The 24,098-nt window shown below is 42.5% G+C and overlaps 1 protein-coding gene across 1 annotated transcript in view; it reads left to right on the top strand.

Annotated features, from left to right (window-relative positions):
- Positions 1–24,098, top strand: part of fstl5 (follistatin-like 5) — a 164,293-nt gene that overhangs the window by 43,330 nt on the left and 96,865 nt on the right. The window contains exon 4 of the mRNA XM_086158084.1: positions 15,176–15,424. Within this exon, the coding sequence (XP_086014210.1) occupies positions 15,176–15,424 (249 nt within the window). The remainder of the gene's footprint in view (positions 1–15,175; positions 15,425–24,098) is intronic.

Raw genomic sequence — 24,098 nt, 5'->3', positions numbered from 1 at the left:
TAAATCCATTGATGTTCATGTCGCTAGCTAGCGCTGTTGCCTTCATTGGAATAGTGACTGTAGAGACGCTTCTACTTGCTGCTCTCTGTTCAACAACCCACTGTTCAAGTTTGTCCTTTAACTGTAGCATCTCGCTTTGTTTCCTCGGAAACTCTGTTTTTACTCGGCGCAGGTCGTCTTGTTGCTACTTCCACTTCTGCACCATTGATTCATTAATGTTGAATTCTGTCGCAGCTGCTCTATTCCCGTGTTCTACTGCGTGATCGATCGCCTTGAGTTTAAACTCTGCGTCGTAAGCGTGTCTCTTGAAAGCTGCCATTTCGGGGTCTTTACACACACACAAGTGGTGTGGGACTGGAATTCCCCTTTACCGTTTTTACCGCTGCTACTTTGGCGACACACACACACACACACACACACACACAAATAGAAATGAAAACGCACGCTTCGTGCAGTCATATATCCTAGCATGCACCGCTTGCTACTTCTTCTACAGGAGAAAATGGACTCGGCGGCCGCTTCCCATAGTTGCGAGACCTCTTGCGTCTCAATATTGACCCATATATAAGGTACACTGGATTATAAGGCGCACCATCGTTTTTTGAGAAGAATAAAGGCTTTTAGTTGCGCCTTATAGTGCGGAAAATACAACCACCACCGACTGATGTAGTGTCTGGTTCATGGGCCAACTTGCTCAGTGGTTTACTATTGACTTGACTTGTTTGCTCTTATTTGGGTGCTACTCATTTTAGTAGTTCACTCATTCATTCCCTCACTCATTTGCTGAAGGACTTACTCTTCACGAACTCCCTCATTGACTCACTTCATTACCGATTTAACGGTGAGCCCGGTGACTCACTCATCACGAATGACCAATTCACTCATTTCATGATGTTTTCACTCGTAAAGAGTTACCGACTCGTCCGGTGACTCACCGACTCAGATTCAGCCATTCATTCAGTGGCCCTCTCAGTTGTTTGCTCGCTGATTTACCGAGCGTCTGGATGACTCCACTCGGCTAATTTCTCATTCATTTACTCAGTCACTCTACCGCTTGTTTGTGGAAGGAGCTATTCTTCCCTGAATCAGCCTTCGAGTTAATGGTTGACTCACTCAGTATCTCACTTAGTGACTGACGTAGTGATTCCCTGACTGACCCTTTGCTTGTCCACTCTTTTGCTGAATGAGTCATACCCTTTTTACTAAGTCGTTCCCTTACTGACCCACTAAGTTACTCATTTGCCAAGAGAGTTACTGTCCCCCAACTCAGTCACTCAATTAATGAGCATCTGACTCGTCTGATTTTTCGGGGCTGGCAACATGAAACCTCTAACTCAGGGGTGGGCAAACTACAGCCGCAGGCCACATACAGCCCGCCAAAGATTGGTACAGAATTCATACTTGATGCGAATGCTTGGGTCAATGAATCCGGGAGCTCAAAAAGGAGATTATTTCATTTTTGGAGCTACTTGAGAACATTTGGGAATTTTCCTGAGCTGTACGACACAGATTGGATTTGTGATTCAGTCTTTACTGTGGACATACTGACACACATAAATGAGCTGGACATGAAGCTACAAGGGAAAAAAACGTTTGTGAATGAAATGCAAGCAAAAGGCAAAGCCTCAAAAACCAAGCTGGCTTTATTTTCCAAGTAAAGAGAGTTCAGACAAATGTCAGACAAGTCTGATATATTCTGTTAACAAATGCGTACGCGCGTCAATATGTATCGTATCTTGTGCTGACCCGGCCCATCTGTCAAATTCTAAAAGTCAATGTAGCCTCTGTGTTAAAAAGTTTTCCACCCCTGCTCTAACTCATTTACTGACTGATAGCACTCTTGCTGAAGAAGTTAGTCTTGAACCACTCGGTGACTCAGTTACCAACCTGCTCTTTGTCTCTTAGAGACTGACATTGCCACTCATTCACTCATACCCTTAGCTCAGTGGTCCCTAACCCCTGGGCCGCGGGCCGGTACCGTGGATACTCGGCCACACAAGAAGTAATCCCTTATATCCGTTGGATTTATTATCCGAGTCTGAACAATCTTTGTTTTGAAAAATCTTTTATTTTGAAAAATGACCGGAATCTCTCGGTGACATCTCGGTCTCTCAGCGCTAAACATGTACCCCGCAAGCTAGCAAAATGAGCTTCTTTTCGAAGGGGAAAAATTTGGTCGAAGAAGGAGAGGAGGAAGGAGTGTTCAGAAGCAGAGAGAGAGAAGAGGAAAGGAAAGAATCTGGGAACGAGAGTAGGGACTTTGAATACTGGGACAATTACAGGAAGAGATAGAGAGTTGGTTAACATGATGCAGAGAAGGAAGCTAGATATACCCTGTGTCCGGGAGACCAGGTAAAAGGTAGTAAGGCTAGAAGCAGTTTTTAAGTTGTACTATCATAGTAATGACAGGAAGAGAAATGGAGTTGGAGTTGTCTTGAAGGACGGGTTTGGGAGGAATGTTCTGGAGGTCAAAAGAATGTTTGGGACCACTGCCTTGGCTTACGGGCGTCAAACACATTTTAGCTCAGGGGCCACATGGAGGCAAATCCATTCCCATGTGGATCGGACGGGTAAAAACATGAAGTATTAACTACTGTTAATGTACCTATTTTACCTCGTATCTTTAAGTTTTGCAAGCCGAACTAAATTGGTTTGTCGGCCCACAGGCCTTGACTTTGACACCCTGTCTTCGCTCTACAATCCAAGGTCTCTGGTAGAGCTCATCGAAGGTCTGGTCTGCCAGTCAACAACAGTATTTATCGTTGCTCTGTTTTCTCTCCATTTATGGTCCTGAAGTCTCCACTTAGTGATATTTTCATCGAAACCCCAACGAGGCTGGAAAGCTCTTAGCTAACACAGATGAGTTGGGAATAATAGCGACTGTCCTTGGGGTAATGGGGTTAATGTCGATATATCTTCTGGTCAATAGCCCGAATCAGTGACCTGTACAGAGCAGTTCAAAGAGTCCGGGAGGAGAACATCAAATAAAGGCTCTGGCAGCCCGAGCGGGTGGATTGCCCCGGCATCGGCCCTCGCGCTGCCAACAGGAAGTCAATGAGGATGCTCCCGGGGTATCTGTGTCATTGCTGCTGTTTCCAGCAGGCTGCAGGAGACGGTCCTGCTTGAGCTGCTAACTTGCTGATAAATTCGGCCTGTCTCGGTCCAGGAGGCTTCTTACTTTTTCCTTTTTCTTTTACTATAAGACTAATCCGGTATCATTGTACAACACGTGTATTATTACCGCAGTACCAAAGCAGGGACGATGCAGTTTCTCAGTTCAAGTGGCAGGAAGCCAGCCTCCCGAGAGAGCGGCCATCTTTTCGGCGGGCCTCCTGATATCGATATTGGCAGTGTTTAATCGGCGCTATGCTCTGAAATACCAATCGAGCTGTCTGACCTTTTTTTTTTTTTTTCCTTTTTTGTTTTCTAAAGGCTATCTGGTTTGGCCAGCCAAGGTTGTGTAACTACACTGTCATAATTGATCATTCTGAGTTAATGGGAGAGAAAACAAACCAAAAACACAACGCTCACAGATGAATAATCCTCGGTTGACTGGGTTCTCCATGTGCAAACAAGGCGCCAGCCGATTCATCACCAATTTAAAGCAGCGAAAGCGGTGCAAGCTTAAAGAAAAACAGCCCAAAGTATAAAATGTATGAAGTCCAATGAATAAATTCATAAATTACAACTCAACAGTTGATGGACTCAAAGGGAATGATGTAGCCAGGCAGCTGTTTTTGCTCTCCTCTGAAGGACTTCATGAGGGCTTCCTGTTACATGTTGCATTCCGGTTCCTCGTGCAGGACGATGGAATTGAAATCCCTATTCAGGGGTGAGTCTATCGGGATCAGCCATGGCTCCTTCATCTTTAACATGACCCCGGCTAAAGTCTCCCCTCAAACCTGCCCCGCCAGCTGGTGAAGCGATGCATGTTAAAGGGTTTGTACCAGCTGAGGAATTGTCATTTGTTGCTTCTATACCAAATCCCAGTCGATCACATGCCTTTGTGCATCTTGAATAGTAGATCGACTAATTAAGATTTTTTTTTGAATCGGGCCCATGAGTTAGCAGCTAACCTTGCAACGTTATTGTCTCTTTCTTCGGGGTACAAGTTTCGAGCAACATTAAAATGCTAAAAGTTGTATTACCCCTTTTATGAGAAAGCGTACCCGTGTCGTAATTGGTACTTCTTTTCCTTTCGGTCACTCCCGTCAGCCACTTCTTCCATCCATCCCAATTCCCCGGAGCCCCGTCTTCTCGCACCAACTTACTCCATGTCCTCTTTCACAACTTCCATAAATCTCCTCTTTGGGTTTCCTCCAGGCCTCCTCTAGTTCCAACTTCAGCATCTTTCTTGCCAGATCTTCGCTATCCCAAACCATCTCAGTCTGACTGTATCTTCAGAACATTTAACACGTGCCGACCCATCTGACGGACTAATTCCTGACCCTGATCCGAGTCCATCGTCAAGAGAACGTCACCATTTTGCAGTCAAGAAGAAAAGACGATTGTTGGAAAAGGCGTGGAGTACTTGTAGTTCCTCATCAGTTGGCGCTGATTGCAAGCATTGCAAGGAAAGAAGCGAACGTCCCATAAGTATCTAGGATTGTCGGTCACTCGGACACCATATCAAGCAATATCATTACCGTTGTTTTTCACGAAACACTCCCGTTTACTCCTATGCTGGAGCCGAGCGCCGCCTGTCCCCCCCCCGTCTCAGAAGGACGGCGGCGCTGCGAAAGCCGATGTTGACCCACAATCCCACACGGTGACGGAAAATAATTCCAGCTTTTCTTAAAAAGCAGCACGGATATTTCAGCTGCCGCATCGCTCGGCAACATGAAATGCTTTGCGATCATGTGGCGTTGTGCTCCTTCGTTGCCGATGTTGGCAATGTGACACACACACACAAACGCAAATGCACAATAATAATGAGAAAATCAACTTTATGTATAAACGCAACTGTCTTTACAGTCAAAGACACGCAGAGATGCAGCAATGAAGAGAAGCGCGCAGCTTGACGTACTTTTACACAAGTCGCAATGAACCCTGTGCAGGAAGTAAAGTCAGGACATGCCTAAATAAAAGCATTGATGCTTTGATTTACTTTGATTTAACAGTATGTTTACTTTGATTTAATGTTATGTTTTGAACGGTATGTTCAAAACAGAAAAGCATCAGTTAAGCCATCTATTGCATTACTTTTGCAGTAAAGAAAATGGATATGCGTAGAAAATTGCTTTTTATTTTTTATTTGATTTCTTTCAAAAAACAGCATATTAGGTAAAAAGAACATATCTAAAGTACTCAATAGTTTTATGTGCTTTCTTCAGTCATTTGTATTGTTTATTTATTTTTAAATCTAACGGGAGTACAAGCATAACATGAAATTATTTATGAACCTTTAAAGAATATGTTGAATATGAAAAATATTTTAATATAGATGTCCGTCATACATCACACAAATGATGTGAATTCAATGTTTTTATTATGAAAATAGATTCCACACACACACACACACACTATTATCATAATAGTGTATAATAATGTATAATTATTACAAATCATCTGAGTAATATGATTTCAAATGTCTTTGATTGTTTTCATGTTTAATTTATTTAAATGTTGTGGTTTTTGTTAACTTTTACATTTCTCATGTGACATTTTATTTTCTATTTGAAATGAAGTAGATTAAAAACAATTTGGGTGAAAAATAGGGAAAAAGGACGGTGTAAAAAAATTTGAAATGTTATCGATATTTCACTAGTAGTCGGACGCTCGTCTTGAAAAAAAACAAATTATGACCTCTGTGTCAAGCCGAGGAAGTGCTAATAATCTATGGAGACGTGTAGAAACCAAACGGGAGATTAACGGAAATCCCACTCAGCAGCTTGTGGATGTAAAAATTAAAGATTAGGGAGATTGAAATGGACTTCTTGGTTGTTTGCTATCATATTGTTTATGTGTTTCAATAATCCTTTTAAAAGGGGCTTAGCTATTTTATTTTTGATATATTTATGTTGATACATTTCATAATCTCTTGCAGAATTAAAGTTATAGATTCTAGGATTACTACTTTTCAGCCAAATGTCTTTTCACATCTCAGTATTTCATTTATATATTTAGTAAATGTCCTTAGCTTTTTTTGTTAATTTAATCAATAGAATTTTATTGGGAAAATTTTGCTCATTTATTTTATTTTTTTATAAAAATCAGTACAGGTCTATGAAAAGGGAAACGATGTATGAATTATGATACACAAGCAGTTCTGTCAAGACCTGCCTATTTGGAAAATACAGGGTGCTTTTTTGGCCATATTTTATTTTCACGAGTACTAATATGTTATTTTTGGAAGCCAACTGTTTGCTCTTTCAGAGCGATTTTGAAGAGGTTGTGAATATTCCGAGTGTTTCCTTGTGAGGTTGCTACGTCAAGTGTCGGGACGACTCAGCAGCATCCGAAGCACAAACTATGACCTGTGTGTTGAAAATAACTCCCCGTGACGGTTACTTTTCTATAAACTGTCTAGACTGTAAATAATTCCCCGTCAGCAAAAAAGCGGCGCTTTTGACTCGCCCCCGACGACCTGAATTTCAGTACCTTTCCTGCACAATAGCGACTATTTTAGCCCTTTGGCTAAGTGATGCTAACGTTTTTCTGGAAGTGGTGTTTTCCCCCTTCCATGCCTTGTGTTCGGAAAACCGCATCTATTTTATGTAAAGTTTTATCGTTGTTTATGTACCTGTTTACTCTGAGCGCGCTCAGTGGGGGCCTTGAGGGGCCGACATAATCCCGCGTGCCGTGTGAGCTTGCGGCGTCTGCTTTTTGTTTACCGCTGTCTGCTCTCCCATAGGACAGCGAGCCGCCTTAATGGAAAACATCAGATGAGAGACAGACGAGCGTTCGGTTCAGGAAGTGGTGGAAAGCGAAAGGCGAGCCGGATGCGGGGAATTCAGATACCCGTCGACGGGTTGATAGGCGCGTTTAAACATTCAGTTTTCTAGCTTTAGTCATTCAAACGGAAGATTTCAGGCATTCAAAGGGGATCATGTGTCGCGACGTTAATTAGAAATCTTAATTAAAAAGAAAAAAACCCCTGCAGTCGGTTTACAAGAAATGTTCCTTCAACCGGAGTTGAGGTCAACACTGCAACCTCCTCATTTATCAGATTCAGCCTTGCAGTCTGAAGCCTTCCGAATATTCTGCCGATTCGCTCCCTTCAGAACAACGGCTCCCTCTCCCTCATCGTCTAAAGCTGTATTTTCTCTTTTTTTTGGGGGCAAATTATGTCATTTGTTATATTTTAAGGTTTCTAATCAGAGATCAAAAATCTCCCTATGTACCAGCTGAGCTCAGAATCACCTATTTTATCCCGAGCAAATCGGGTCGGATAGGACTTCCTTGAGAAGTTGAGAAAGACCTTTTTCTCCTAGGTGAGCTTAGCAGAAATGCTAATAGCTACAACATTTTCAATGGCGGCGCGGTGGTTTGCATGTTCTCCTCGTGTTTATTTGATTTAACCAAATTATCTCAGACGCTCATATACAAGCGTCTGCAACATCTGTTCCCCAAAAATCATGTCATTATGCGACGAGACGCCCCTCAAATGATGTACGGACCTTGATGTTCGCCGGATCTTGATGTTCTCCACACCGTTTTGAAAAAAACGCAACATTTTTCTGCACAAAGACGGGCTTTAAAACCTCAAATCTGATTTATTTGGTCGTTCCTCGCTCTGTCTGTCTGCTGCTCAACGCCAGCACAAAGGGAACTTTCTGTTTTGTTTAGTCCTTGTGTATTTTTGATGACAAACCCGCCGCTTGCTGTGGCCCGAAGCTAATTGGGCCAGAGTGAATATTAAATGTCCAAAGATGGTAGCCTAGAAAACCAAAACAAGGGGCTTGTTTGTGCAGTAGCAGACGTCACTGTTCAATCGGTTGACTTCATCTCCTTCACCGATTTAGGTCGTTCATAAGAAGCCACGTTATTGGCTGGAACACCATTGAGATCGTAACGGACCTCCGCACCAATGGGATTTAGACGAAATGCGTTCCGTCGATTCACACAAGGGATTCCAGTTATGGGTTACAGCTAGCGGGCAGTTATCCTGCTGCTGATGTTTCCAGTGGTTTCTTCCCGTCCGTCCAGACACCAGGATCAAATCTCCGACAAAGTCGCAATCCAGTTTAATCCCATTTTTAGTCAATCCTATCTAATCTGATCGCTTCCTGTTCTGTTTTTCCCGATGCCCACGTTCCATCTCTGGAACTTGCTCCGCAACATCCAACAGTATTTTGTGGCCCCCTGCTTGAAATCAAATCTTTGTGTTAGTGCAGCGTGCGTGTTTTTTGTCTCACATGCATCTGGGGGTTTTATACAGTGGGTTTCAAGAAAAACAAAATGAAACTGTAACTTTGCAATGTATTTTTTGCTTCAAAATTTGAAAACAAAATAATGTTTGGATGAAAAATTGTCTCGTGACATTGTTAAAACGATCTTCTCTTTTCTTATTTCTATAAAAACCACAAAAACAATTGCAAAAACAAACAGGCTAATTTAAAAAGATTGATTTAATAACCAGAATAGCCAACATTAGCCTTGCAAACATGATACTTCCTCTCATACATGCTACCAATCCATTTTCTAATAAATTCGAGCGGCAAATTGTCTCACAGTGACAAGATTTTCTCTTTTAACTCAACCATATTTTCAGGGTGTCATTTCATCAATTCTTTTTTAATATTCATTTTTAATATTAATTCATAATTTTTTTAGAGGAACACTTCATTATGAAGATTTTTATAATTTACCTTTTCACCTCCTTTACAATAAAACAAAGGAAAAATGTCGACTTAGTGCTACTTCCAGGTAATGATTTTACCGGCCCGGCCACCTTTGGCCGTATGTGGACCAAAATGAGTTTGACACCCCTGCTGTAGCTGCACAACCATTCAGCCTCTGATTCATTGAGTGGATAGATGACAAAACTCCTCTTTTGTTACTTGGAATATGTCCTTCTGGAATGAGACTTCTTTGAATAAAATATAGTTGTGTCCTTGAGCGGCTGCTTCGGCCTCCTTACATTTCCAGCGATCTGCGCTCACGCTAGCCGTACTTCTGTCCTCACTGAACAAGTAATGGGTCATCAATAAGTAAATGGCCCGGCGGCATCGCTCATCCCTCCGATGGCGGAGACGAAACACGCCGATAACGGGGCGGCTTTGCCCTTCGACGACCCCGCCGGCGGCAGAGGATGCCACGCAAATTCACTGAATAATCGTTACAGCCGGGCCAGCAAGGGGGGGAATTAATAAACTGGCAAATTGACTGACTCCAATCAGGTCAGAGCATACACACACACACACACACACACACACACACACATACACCTCCGTTTCACCTAAATCCTCAGTGACACCAAGAGGATAAAGACAAGCCCGACGTGGATGGGACACGCAGGGACGCGAATGAGGCTTAACATTTTAAATCGGTTTGTTTACCCGCGGCTTTCACCCGCTAGGTCTGAGCTCTCCAATATTGCCTCGCAAAAGTCCAGGGTAAAAAAAAAAAAAAAAAAAAAGATTAAAAAAATAAAAGACTGGATGTGAAAAGGAAACAGGGTTTCCAAAATGACGCAATTATATTGAGATCAGTTTGAGAAATGAGCTTTGCTAATGTGTTAGCCCATGGCGGCGCAACAGTTAGCGTGTCTACATCACAGAGAGAAGCTCTCTGGTTCATTTCCAACAGGGGCGCTTAACGTGTAGAATTTGTGTGTTCTGGTTTCTTCCCACATGCCAAAAACATACATGAGGTTCATTGGAGACCCTGAATCAGCTATCAGGAACCTTCGGCCCATGACAATTTTGAGTTGGGAAAAAAAAAAAAAAAAACAGTTTTGAACTGATTTTGAAATATTTTTCCTCATAATTCTGTTTCAAGTAAATGGAAATTATTTTTTGAAGATGAATTTCACCGGTCACCCGTCGGTCGGTTCGGGAACCAATGTCTTCGTTGTAAAGGTGAAGAAATTAATTTTATCAGATAGCCAACTAGTTTATCTGCTTCAATCCTTGTAACGGAAAAGGCGGCGAAAAGAAAAAAAAGACGATGATTACCGTGCATTCCTGCGTGGACAGAGGAATTTAATTTTGTGGAGGGAGCAGGATCTGTGACATGTCTAATATGCAATGATAAAATGAAAATATAAAGCAGCACTTCGAACAAATCCATGCAGCACCGGAGGTCGTATTAAAAGTAAGACATATTCAATTTATTATACTTTATCATACTATATGGCTCTCAATGAAATTTATTTAGATATATTTAGCTTTTATGGCTCATAGTCAAAAAGGTTCCTGAAATTATCCAGGCGTGTGAATGAGAAAATTAATTGTTGTATGTTTCTGTATGTGGCCCCGTGATTGGCTGACGACCCTTCGAACCCTTCCTAGAAAATGAATGAAAGGAAGTATTGAGAAATGAAACAATTTCATTGGTAAATCCATAAGAAATGACAGAAAGTGGAAAAAAAAATAAATAATAAATAATATATGTAAAAATAAAACAAATAAATGAATACATTTCAACAATTTCCGTCAGGATGAATAAAGTTGTTCTTTTTCTTATTCTTATTCTTATTAATAAATAAAACATCTATCTATCTATCTATCTATCTATCTATCTATCTATCTATCTATCTATCTATCTATCTATCTATCTATCTATCTATCTATCTATCTATCTATCTATCTATCTATCTATCTATCTATCTATCTATCTATCTATCTATCTATCTATCTATCTATCTATCTATCTATCTATCTATCTATCATTTAATTCAAAATAATTTAAATCAACCCAAAGAACAGACTCAGAGTCAGAATGAGTCAGTGGGAAATACCCAAAGGTAATCATGGATTGAATAGATTTCCAGTAATTAGCAGGATTGTAAGGGGAACGGGGGGTATCAATAAAAAAAGTGAAAAAGAAAGAGTTTGTTCTTCAGAGTTTGTTTTCGGGCCCTGGAGCCATCGGGGCCGCAGCCTCGTGCGTCGAATTGTAAACACGCTCAGTCCGCTGTCCTCCGCCAAGACACATTAAAAATGCAGTCAAGCTCCGGTTTTTATGTTTTTTTTTTCTTTTTTTTTTTTTTTTCCTAAATCGATATTTATCGGTCGGTTGTAAAAGGCAGAAAAGGCTGGAGCCGTGACGGAAACTTTAGGGGTCCCCGTGTCCTAAGGTGATTTCTCCTCTCTCTCTCACACGCTTTTCAAATGCAGATTATTTCTTTGACGCTGATAATAAAACAAATTAAAAAAAACAAAAAAACAAAGGAATTTAAAGAGAAAATCTAAATTTGCTTTACTGATCTTTTAACCTTTTTCCACACCGCTCACGTTCGCTTTCGAGGAACTCTTGTTTTAAGAACGTCCAAGCAAGTGACCTTGTTTGACCTTGGGAGACAAATCCAATGATTTGGTTCAAAAACTACAACTAGTGTTTTTAAACGTGCACGCTGGGTCCACAAACACATTTGCCTGTGTTTGCTTGTGTTTCAGACATGTTAGAAAAAACTAAGAAGGATTAAACGAGTATTTATCAGAACCTGACCGGCACTATCCTGGGATAATGTGTAATAACACATAATAACAATGTAATAAAGGTAATAACAATGTAATAAAGCCGTGGTACTGCAGCGATGGCTGAACTTTCATTGGTGCATCAAGATGCATCCATTTTTTCGATAAGATGCCCAGAGAAAAAAATTAATAAATAAGAGTGAAAAAAATCGATGGAGCCCTGAAATGAAAGATACATTTCAAGTTGATGCATGGGAATAAATAAGTTCTGCAACTGAATGAATGAATGAATGAATGAATTAAGAAATAAAATAGCACAATTAGTTTGTCTCATTTTCGGTCCCTGACATTTTTTTTTTAATTAATAGGATAATAGAAGATCACAGATTTGATCCAAGGGTGTGATTTAGATTCTAGTAGTTTGGCGCTTCACTACCAAAGATCAGTCTTACATGCTGCTGTGATTGATTTTTTTTTTTTTTTTTTGCAATAAATAGAAAAAAAATACATACATATATTAAAAACAACCAATAAATTGCTCTTTGTTTCTCGCGACTTTAGGCGAATGAGGTTATTGTATATCGTCACGATTATGTGATTACTCTATAACAAATATGTTTATAGCAGCATCTAATTTGATCGAATGATAACGTGTGATCGGAAATATTGATCGAGCAGATTTTGCAAGGCCATACGGTTTTTTCTCTTTTACCCATGTTTGTCTTTCTGTGATGAAAACTATCATGATCACTAGCATACACACACACACACACATACACACACACACACACACACGTGCACTCTGGATGGTTGATATGATTTATCCTACGGTGCTTCTGAAAATAATGAAACAATTTCCCAGGATCCGGTTTTCTCAACGCCGGCCCTGGACTCCCATTCATTATGACCGCACTGCGAGGACGTGCATCCACTGGCTTTTGGCAAATCCTTTTCTTTTTTTTTTTTATTGCTCCAATTGGTGTTCAAGAAAACTGAACAAATATAACAACAAAACAAAGGAGAAAACAATTGAGAGATTTATTTAAGGAATTTAACACAAACCTGACTTAAATGCTGCTATGCAGTGAAACCTGACTTCAGTTTGCTGCTTCTTATGCTGCAGCATCTCTCTATCTATCTATCTATCTATCTATCTATCTATCTATCTATCTATCTATCTATCTATCTATCTATCTATCTATCTATCTATCTATCTATCTATCTATCTATCTATCTATCTATCTATCTATCTATCTATCTATCTATCTATCTATCTATCGGCTTCCCTGACAACAAAAGACCAGTCTGGCACTTATTTATTTGTTTCTTTATTTTAAAACCCTTTTTTTTCATCTAAGGGAATTCAAATTGAAGGTTTTTTTTCCCTCTTCTTTCAATTCTTTCTTTCTTTCTTTCTTTCTTTCTTTCTTTCTTTCTTTCTTTCTTTCTTTCTTTCTTTCTTTCTTTCTTTCTTCTGCTCATCAGTCCTGTCCCAAGAGGAGCTGGTCCAAAGGGCAGGTCCACCAGCGTTGGGAAGGTGCTTTCAGAAAGCCAATACATTTGATCCGGTTCACGGCGGCGGCGGAGCTGCCGGGTGCCACAGCCCTGTCAGAAATCGTTACCTTCCGCGCCGCTTGAAATGTCAAAACCCACGTTGGATGCTTCCTCAAAAAGAAAACCCCGCTTGTTTTTTTCTTTTTTTTTTTCCCCTTTTTTTTTGCGTGCTACTCCTGCTCGAGGGCGCCGCGAAGAACTCCTCTGTGACGTTCCAGAGCATGTGGCGGACGCTGTGGCGAGCGGGGGAGTAGATGTCAGCGCGGGGTCGAGGGGTCAAGCGGTCGAAAAAGTTAAAAAAAAAAAAAAGACACAAGGCCGTCGGAGGACCGGGTCAAGATCGCGCCTGTTCACTCAGATATGGCTGAATCCGTCCGATTGGAAGGTCAAGGGTTCGATTTTCGGCTTCCGCCGCGGAAACCTGTTCCCGGTTGACGCCTTGCAAGGCAGCTTAGCACGCTAAGCTAAATACAAGTAGGTTTTAATAATCAGGCCTGCTGAGGGAGGGTGTGCACGATAGGTGTGTGTGAACAATTTCTTGCTTCACGATCCACAGGAGCCCGCTCGGAGAGGGGGAAATTTATGTTTTGCAAAAGAGAATTTTTTTTTTTTTAAAACATGCACGCCGTCTCGGCTCCTTTTTCGGCGCCCACTCGTCAAAATGCCGTGCTCTCGCTGGCGGCGGCGCTTAAAAAAATAAAAAAAAAAAGGACACGAGCCACGAACTCAGACGGCTTCGGAGCTCGCCAAGGGTTGCTTTGATTAAAATTAACGTGGCGGCAGAGCTTCTTGATTCCGACTTGTCTCCGAACCACGATGAACAATGGATGTGTGATGTTTCAGATGAAATGATCGCTCTTCTTTTTTTTTAATCACTCCCACTGAGATTACTTTGTAGCAAGCTTGGTTTGCATAAATTATGGATTCCAGTGACGCCGTGTGGGTTGAGAAAAACACCATCCAATATTGATGGGGAATCCCCGAAGGCCAGAGAGACTCAAACTGCAGGAATCAGATCCAGTCTAAATCCTGGCTTTCCATCTTTTCGTGTCTCGTCGCTGCCCAGAGCCGTCTGCACGCCTACTTCCTGTGTGGATGTCAATTGGAAAATGCGCTTTTTTTTTTTTTTTTTTTTTTTTTTTTGGAGAAGAATTAAAATGAAAAAAAAAAAAAGAAAATGAATCATGCTTGGACTGCATTTGTTTAAAATTCATTGGAGAGCTATTTCAATAGATTTGAAAGAAAGTGAGACAAATAAAAATTTTGTCTGCATTCGTTTTGCTTACTCTCAATGGGCCAGACACTTTTTTTTTTTAATTTATTTTTAATTTCATAAAGACTTTTAATCCCAGAACCGTCAAAAACAAACGACCAGATGGAAAATCTTTGATTCCTACAAAACCCAACAGACCGTAGAATCAATCCCATAATCTCCCGTGAAAGCTCATATTTCAGTCCCGGTGCTCCCGTGCATGTCAACATGTTGTTGTTGTTGTTGCTCAGTGCAATTTAACACCTGAGTCAGGATTATAATTAGGAATATGATTAAAAAATATATATTTTCCATGATATCATCATTTATGTGATGTCATACAGACAAGAGTAATGCTCACCTATGATGTATAATAACAGTTATTAACACATTGGATTATATTTAATTTCAGGCATCATGAAGGACCAACCACGAAACGCCTCAGAGTGTGCATTTTTTAATTTCTTTTTACGCTTGGAAATTATTTTATTTTATTTTCCAATGGCACCTAGCCAGAAGTACTTAGCACGCATGATTCCAATATAAAATAGCAAAGTAGCAGCAAGGTCAAATGAAATAATTGAAATAAAAAAATAATTCAAAGAAGCCATTTAAGACTATAACTTCAGTGTTGCTTTAACTTTATAATCCTGTCAAAAAAGAACTTTAATGGCTTCCATTCAGGGATTGGCTCGGCGGTCAGTGTAGGCCAGTTCAAAAATATGTGGATCAGTCAAAAAAAAAAAAAAACAATGTTTAAATTTTGCCTCTTCTGTCTCCTTCTCAGGGTTTATGGGACACAATGGCTTCCTGGGTCCGTGTCAACACAAATACTGCGGCTTGGGGCGCCACTGCGTCGTCGACGGCGACTCCGGCCAGGGCGAGTGCCGATGCCTGGACCGCTGCAAGCCCCACTACAAGCCTGTGTGCGGCTCCGACGGGAAGCTCTACCAGAACCACTGCCAGCTGCACCGGGCCTCGTGCCTGCAGGGACGCAGGGTCACCATCGTGCACAGCGAGGAGTGCTTTTACAAAGGTGAGGGGTCACATGATCGACCAATGGAGGACCGCGTGTGTCCTACATGCCGCTCCTTATGTTATTGATATTTTTTTGTCATTTGTAACAAATTCACACCCAGCGATCGCATCCCTGAGCCCTCTTGTATTTGCCTAATTCGGTGCATTAGCTTTTTTTAATTTTTTTATTTTATTTATCTGTTTATTTATTCATTTATTTAATGTTTAAAGGAGGTAGATTCCCTGTGGCGACCCGCGAAGAGAAAGATTTCTGATGCATTTATGAATCGTTATTGGTCTTATGGCGCAGAGGTCCATCCCTGTCATCTGCGGTTGATGTCCACATCAGCTTGCTAATTTACTCTGTATAATTATTTCATTTAAATAATTCTGCGGCTCATTTTTGAAGAACACAGTGATAATCAGTGAATTTTTTTTTTTTTTTTTCAGTTTTTTTCCTTTTACGATTGTCATCTCGCTTTTCGTCACGCGTCTCGAATATTTACCGACAAGTGACGTCTGAAATAAAACATTCCATCGTGCGAATTTATTCCCCTATGAAGGAGGGAGGAAATAAGGGTAAACAAATTTTTAAGAGAGAACTCGACATGTTGGCGAGCGGGGGACTCAGGCAGGGCGGGAAATGATCACCGGCCAAACGCCGGTCACTAAGCGCCATCCGCTGGCAGATGACCAGCCGTCATTAGGAAGATCCCCTCTAATCTTCTGCTTGGCCAATGATAAAAAAGACACGGTTTCCATTTTGGCGGGCGGATATATGACGCTCTTAACCTCGACCCTAATTGGCTTATCGGAGGAAGTAAAGAAACCACAGCCCTGTAAAGATGGATGATGAGCGGTTTCTCGGCCTTGTTGAGTCCTTAGTTTGCAAAATTTAAACTTCCTCGCTGTCTCTCTCTCTATAAGGGATGTATATAAATATATACATAATGAGTCTCCAATGCAGACGCATTTAAAAGTTCTCCAGAGACTCTCGGCCCAAAAAAAAGATATAAAGGTTGTTTTTTTGATTTTTTTTTCTCTTCTCCAAAATGGCAAGCAAGCGATACCGCATGGTGTGTTTCGTCGATCCGTCGATCGCTTTTCACAAGCTGCCATTTATAACGCTAAGCTAAACTCATTCTTTAATTACACTGAGAAAGGCAAGGATCCGCTCGTCTTCCGTCACGCGGAATAAACAGGGATAAATTATGGATATTAAGATCCTCCAATTGTGCCCAAAAGCTAGCCGTCAAGCTACATGGGTGTCGCTCCTTGCAGAGAGCGCACAGATATCAGGCAATGAGGATGTTATTCCTGTCTTTCTTTTCTATGTGAAATAAAAGCAACCCTCATAGTTGTTATTAAAATCCTACACAAAAAAAATGTGAGCTCTGGATAAGAAGTCATCAGCGGTGCAAAGCTAACGACCTGATTCAAGCCAAATTATTTTGTATTATTCTGCTCATTCGTCGCTTTTCAAGCACGAAAACAATTACGCCAAGTACGGCGTATATTTGGAAAAAAAACAAGTCATTGCCGTGGAAATTGGACACTGGCCGATACGAGTTTCGCGCTCTTGACAGTCCCGAAGACACACAACGTGTTCGAGCGCGACGGAGGACACTCCACTGTAGAGGCGGGAAAAAAAGAAAAAGATTTGAATCCATCGTCGATCTTTCTGCGATGTTGAGAGGCGGGAGCAGGTGGTTTTGCGGCGGCGCTCAAATTTCCCCGGAGAGGGTCGACTGCTGTCGGCCATTGATTGCATAAACACACCAATTATTCTTCGCCCCTGGAAACGAGGCGTCGCTCCCTTTTGCAAAAACTCTACATCGGCGGGATAACAGCACTGGAATCTGAACCGTTCCTGTGACACGTGTTGTCATGTTGACTGTCCCACTCCCTGAGGTTACCTAGGTAACCACACCAGGCAGTGACAGCAGTGAATGAGGGAGTGAATGAATTATGTTTCAATGTGAAGTGTAGATGAGAGTAAACCATTGTATATCTCTGATCTGTGAATGAGTGAGTGAATTGTTATACCCTTGTTTTTCGCGGGGGTTACGTTCCAAAAAGAACCCGTGGCAAAATCCGTGAAGTAGAAACCTTTATTTTTTCTTACAATTCTTATACAATTAATGCAGTCATTAATCCACAGAGCTAATGCAGACTCCATCCTTACTATGGTCTTGTTGCGGACAGTTGCAACTCTTTTTGCATCCTTATTAAAACTTATTGCTGTTGTCGTCCTTATTTTTTTTCTTCCTTCTTTATGGAACGAACGGAAGATTCATTAATTCCGTAATGCCGACCTACAGCCGCATAGCTTTTCCTTCCCTTAGCATGTGCAGAAGTTTAACTTTATCTGCAATAGATAGCATCTTCCGCTGCTTTTTGGGCCCTGCCGCAGGTGCTTTTGTCGGTTCAGAGCTTTTTGTCAACATTATGGGTTTTAGAGAAACTCGAAATTGCAAGAGAATTTGCACGTACATAATGTAAATTTTGCAAGCTGTTTTACGTACGTGTACATATTAAACTGCGATGTTATTGACACACAGGTAGAGAAGAAGCGGAGTGACTTTTTAGCCAATCAGAATGCAGAACACAATGCGCGATGCAAATCCGTGAAGTAGTGAAACCGTGAAACCACTGCGCAAGGAAAACAATGGTTGCGCCCGTGGGTTAAAATATGTCATCAACTGGGATTTTCAAATGATTCTTTGTGTTTTTTTATAACACATTTTTGTAAGAGATAGATAGTTATAGAGCCTATTAGTGCTCCCAGGCGGGATTCCCTTTAAGAGTGCTATCGTCAAGGTCTCTTGACTCTCTCTCGCTGACGTTCCCACACCTTGGCGGTTTCTCTGCACGAGCGAATTGATGGACGCTCCAGTCCACAAATCCCATCTCATTCCCAGCTCTTCGTCTTCCCCGCCGCATCAGCATCCAGCATCGGCTCAAACCAGACCTGCAAAGTCCGTGCCGGTCCTGCCTGTTATGACTGATGACTGATTCCCCCCGCAACAATATCAGAAGATCTTGAAACCTGAGAAAGTATCGGGTTGGATTTGAATCCACGTTTTCTTTTCTTTCTTTACCAATTGTGCTTGTTCTCCCACTTAAAAAGATTTGTTATTGACCAAATACTTATTTTCCATCAAAATTTGCAAAAAACTTCTTTAAAAATCAGATAATGTGATTTTCTGGATTTTTTTTTTTTTTTTTTGTGCATTCTGTCTCTCATAGTTGAAGTTTACCTATGATGAAAATTACACACCTCTCTCATTATTCAAATTGGAGAACTTGCACAATTGGTGGCTGGCTAAACACTTTTTTTTACCTTACTGTAAGTAAGAAGACATCAAGATGGGATTCCTTGTCAGACAACATGCAGCCCGGCTGACATGCGTGATTCCACCACCAAGCTGTCCAATTTAGAAAGGAACAGGAAGCTGCGGGGAGTGGGAAGTCGAGGCGTAATGGCAACCCCCCCCCCAAACACTAACCAACCCGTTAACAGCAGCCTCGTGACTGGGCATACATCAGGAACATTCCTGTGCCCAAACCGGCCCAAATCAGAAATCTGGGTTCCCTTGACCTGCCACTCAACGCCTCATGCTTCCCAGCGATGGTGGCGTCTCGCCGCAATGCGGTGGACGGATGTTTGACCGACGCCATGTGATCGATACCAGATCAAAAAAAAGTCCTCTGGCCCCAAATTCATCTTCATCCCCCTGCTTTATCATTCCGGGGTAGTTTTCTTGGTACTCTGACTGATATTTAATCAATTTCTCATTGGATGAGAGGATGATGGAAAGGGCAGGGAAGCTTGTTCAGGAGAGATGGGTCGTCTTTGTCCGACGTCTTTCTTATTTTCCCCAGCCAAAACACAGACATGAATTATGAAACATTGTGTGCAGTTTAGTTTCATATTTGATGAGATGGCGGCTTTGACTTTCTGATTTTCAGCTATGAGTATGATCCTCGTTGAGCGCAGGAAAGACGGCGTGTTGACCCAGACGCTGACGGCTGCTCCATGTATTATACAAGATTTGGATGTAATAACGATTAGCGTGCGGAATAGGACGTGCGCACCATGGCATGTAAGAAGCATCGCCCGATTATTCCCCTCCAGGTGATGGGTTTTGGCGTACCCACCGATATGGAGGTGGAGCATATCATTATCTCGGCGCTGAAATGGATTATCTAAATCAACAGAAGCAATTATATTTGTCCCTTTTTTCTGTCAGTGTTTGAAAAATCCATTCATGTTCCGGCCATGTCATAAAATCAGCTTCGGGTGCACCGATGGCCCGGAACCCCTTATTCAATACCTTATTCTCTTATTAGCTGGTTCAATTTCTATCCAGACAATATCAATAATTACATTGTGTCGGTGTTGCAGGAGCCCAACAAGTGCGATGCTAGCATGCATTTGTTTGTACAAGGGACAAAAAAAAATGCTTGCATGCAACCTTTGACTGTAATTGTTTTTCTCAAGCTTTAGTTTAACTGTTGGGAGTGGGTGTCTGGTGTTAGCCCAGGTTGAGATGTCTGGCTATGTAAATGGGTGAGTTGTTTTGAAGAAACTGATTTCAACGGGGTTGTTGTGTGTGTGTGTGTGTGTGTGTGTGAAGTACAATGAGGATTGTGATGAGTTTTATAATTGTGAGACAAAGCAACCTCCGGACAAACTGTTGACCAATTGCAGGAGAGTCACTCCTTTAGGTCAGGACTTCATAGTTTACTTCCACATGAAGGAAAAGGGCTACTCCCTAAAAGACCGCAATGTCCGGATTTTGGGCAAAGACGAAGGGTGTTTTGAGAGAGGAGCCAAAGACGCCGTCTTTGTCAAACTGGAGAGAGCGTCACTAAACCGAGGAGGGGTCTTCAACACATCTCCTTGTCTTCATACAACGCCACGCCGAAATCTGTACCAAGACAGATGGACAATCAGATCCATCTGCAGCCTGCAACCCAGAGGGAGAGATCCAATACCAAAACTACCACCCAAGTCTCAACTCAAGTGATCCAACGGACTCCCTTTCACACAATCTACACATTGGCCTTACATATATCTCCGCAGATCACTGACTCAGGCGAGTCCCTGAAATTCGTAAAGGGCACAGAGACGACAAGCATACATTAACCGAACAATCCCATTCAACCCGAACCGCTACAAATCAACTCACCCTTTAACATAACGAAGCCTCTCAACTTGGACCAACAACTAGAACCTCAACCGCGACTGAATTATACTCGGATAACTCCCCGCAGCACAGCAGAACTGAAGAATCCTCTCGGACGAGCGGTGGAACGCCTTCAAGAGTATAATTCGAGTCTAGTGGCCTCAACGACGGCAAGCTTCATTATGTTTTTAGCTGCGAGAGGTTTGAATGTATCACTGCGTTAAACAAGGTTAACTTGAGGTCCCTTTGTCATGGACAACACTAAGCCGCACGTCATCACCATCATGGACTCCCGGCATCCCAAGGTGATGTGAATGTCATAATTACAAACGAACGAATTAGTGTCAAGCTAAATTGACAGGTTGACGTTTAGTTCCTGAATCACAGGAAATGATTGCTTTTGAACCGGCGCCGGTTTACAAAGAGCTCCAGCTGCCGGATGAATTTATTCCGCGCTGGACGGCCCTTGTCAGGCAGATCTTAACTCCAGCTCTTATCTGGAATGTAAGATGGGATGGAAAATGACAGCCATGTGTTGACTGAAGCTTCTCATTAGCAGCGGGGAAAACGTACGACCCCCACTTTCCCCTCCCGCCGAACGCCAACTTAGCCGGGATTGGATCTGATTGGAAATTATGCGCTGCACAAAAAGCCTGTCTGATCCGACTGAGGGGCGATGTGTCAGCCGTGAGTGGAGACAGTTGCGACGGCGGGCCGGCAGAGGTTTTCGCCATGTCTAGTTATCCGGAGAATGTCCAATTTGGAACCCTTCGCGCAATCGGTAAAACCTGTTTTAGTTTCCGCAACTCGAACTGCATCCTTTGCTCCTCCGTTGCGGAGACTAGGGTTCAAAATCTGATTTGTTTCAACAGTGCAGGGGATGCTTTGCGGACCGCGACTCGCCTGTTTGAAGCGACGGTCCAGATTGGATTTCGCTTCGGGATTGAGCGTCAAGAGATTTTGTTCTCATCGGGTTTCTTTGGATCGACTAAGTTGGATCGGCTCTTGGTCGGCCTCCCTGTGTCATTCCCCAAAATCTCAGCCTGGATATTCTGAACCCAAAATCTGACCAGTGTTGTCACTACCTGGGCCCCATAACACTGTAGGAGAAATGTTTTAAGGAATTAGGCCATTTCTTCATACATCGGGACGGCAGAGGAACAAGGATCTCAGTTCCATCTTTGCTCCTGCTCTGACGCAGGCTCTTTTTCATGGTTTCATAAGAACTCATGTGAAGTAGGCGCTTGGTGATTGCTAGAACTCATAAGCCAGGCCCAATATTAGAAACATTTTGCGGACTGCCGGGCACCGTTTTGAGAAACTACCGTGTTAACCGGACGGCGGTTTTCTTGAGACAAAACGGAACGGAACTTGTGAGAAACTAAGTGACAAAGAGGTCGAAACTCCTTTGGCCACAACGTGAATCCAAAGAGAACATCGACATTTTTGGCAAAAGTAAGTACAGTTTGCAAACAGCGGGATTCTTCACACGGCAAAGCAGTGCAGGGAAAAAATAAAAACACTTCAACCGGCTTGATAGTCTGGTTATTATTGCGGCCTTGCAGAAGGTGAACGATGAGGCAGTTTTATTCTCCTTGTTGTCGGTGTCGTCTTCGTCTTTTTGCGGTGGTTTGTCTCTGAGTGCGGTGCTTAAGGTTTACATCGGAGACGCTTGCATCACTCCGGTCCCTGCTGTGGTCCCTTAGTGTCTGTGGGAACACAAAACTAAAAAGCGATGGGACAGGAGTTCCTGGAACCACATTCAAGTTGGACACTTCTTAGACCTCAGTTCTTAGAATCTCTCTGTCCGAAAGGAGCTCGTGATCAAGGATCTTTAAGGAGGAATCTTCAACTCAGGTCGATTAAATCCCATGAAATGTTGATCTTTTTGCGTTTGTACAGAACCAAATATGTAGACGGCGTCGCGAACAAGGTCCGAGGGGGTTGTAGCGGCAGCAGCAGCAGCAGCTTTAGCAAATAACTCGCCATCTATGCGCCGCGGGCGGTGGAAGCGATCGTCTTCCGCCCCCCCCCCCCCCGGCCTCCAAATTGAAAAGCCATAATAGACGTAAGACATGATCGCTGCCGTCATTTGCTTTTCGGCTCGGTCTAATCTCCGCAAAACTAACTTGGACGAATCCCAGCTGCCCTGGGGATAAACCTTCTCGAGGTGAAGTTGTTTTCCTCTGCTTGAGCAGCTCCTCCTCTGCGCCAAACCGAAGCATCAGCGCCATAATGAGCGCTCAGGCTCCGTTTTTAAAAGCAGGCCCTGTTGTTGTTGTTGTTGTTGTTGTCGTTGCTCGCCACGTCCCCTGTATAGCCCTTGCGGTCCTGCTTCCCTTGGGTTCCGCCAGGAAAAACAACCCCCGCGTCCCGTCGAGACCCTCCGCCTTCACGACGGGGACGTTCGCCGGCGCCCTCGGCAGCCCCGCGCCGTAGGACCCGAGAACCTACGCCTACCTGCCACGCCGTTGTCGTCATGGAAACAATGCGCCTGAGAGAGTAGGGCACATTAAAATCGAGGCGCCTGCAGATCATTAAGTTTGCAAGGACGTGCCGTCAGAGGCTCCGTCGGGTCTCCGGCCCCGAAGCTCTCCTCCCGCGGGTTTTCACGATCTCCCTGAAGGTTTCATGTTCTTTTAATCACCAATTATTTGACCGGGGACAGAAATTAATCCGGCGGCAGGCGAGCTCACCTCCAAAAATAGGGCCTTTCTCTTTTCCAACCTACCCTAATGTTTTTTGGAGATTGCGATCGGTTAATGTTTTTTTTTTCCTTTGAAAGGGGGAAAAAAATGCAGCCCGGAGGTTGGGTTTAATTCTCCTATTGAATTCTTTGGCGCTCGGGGCAGAGGAGATTAATTTTCCGGCTCATTCTATCCAGATTATGTGCTCATCTGCTCTGTATCAGATCAGTGGATGTTGAATCAGAACATTTCTTTTTTTTTTTTTAAAACGACACAAAAGTGTGATTACACATTATCACACATTCGGGGGATTTTTATTCATTTATTTTGAATTATTCTGAATGGGGAAACTTGTATTATGGAACCATCCTTCTGAGAGAAATGAGTTACTAATGGTTGAGAACAATTGTCTCGCATTGCTCCAAGATGCTGGATGAAGATCATTCATGGGATTTTAATCCAAGGACTCTACAATATGATATATGGAATTTCATTCATTTGGATTGCATTCAAATCTAGGATTAATATTATGGTACAAAAAGGCAGACCTCGAATTAAGTCATAGGTTTATTCAATAGTGTTATTGGCACTGCCACATTATTGGTTAACCATTTTGAGATATATTGGGATTTTTCCTCAATTAAAGACTGTCTATATAATGAATGCATGTAAGTCACTTATTGCAACTTTACTTTTTTTCCATTATTCTACGATTAAGGAGCCGAGAGCCTGAAACGCCACAGTATGATGCTGTGCATTCATGATGAATGCATGAATGAATGAACGAAAGAAAGAGTTTCGAGGGGACATGGGT

Source organism: Fistularia commersonii, chromosome 13, assembly GCF_037954325.1.
Source record: "Fistularia commersonii isolate RoL2024-O1a breed Wild chromosome 13, RoL_Fcom_v1.0, whole genome shotgun sequence".
Taxonomy (NCBI): domain Eukaryota; kingdom Metazoa; phylum Chordata; class Actinopteri; order Syngnathiformes; family Fistulariidae; genus Fistularia; species Fistularia commersonii.
This window is presented reverse-complemented; position numbering and strand designations above follow the sequence as displayed.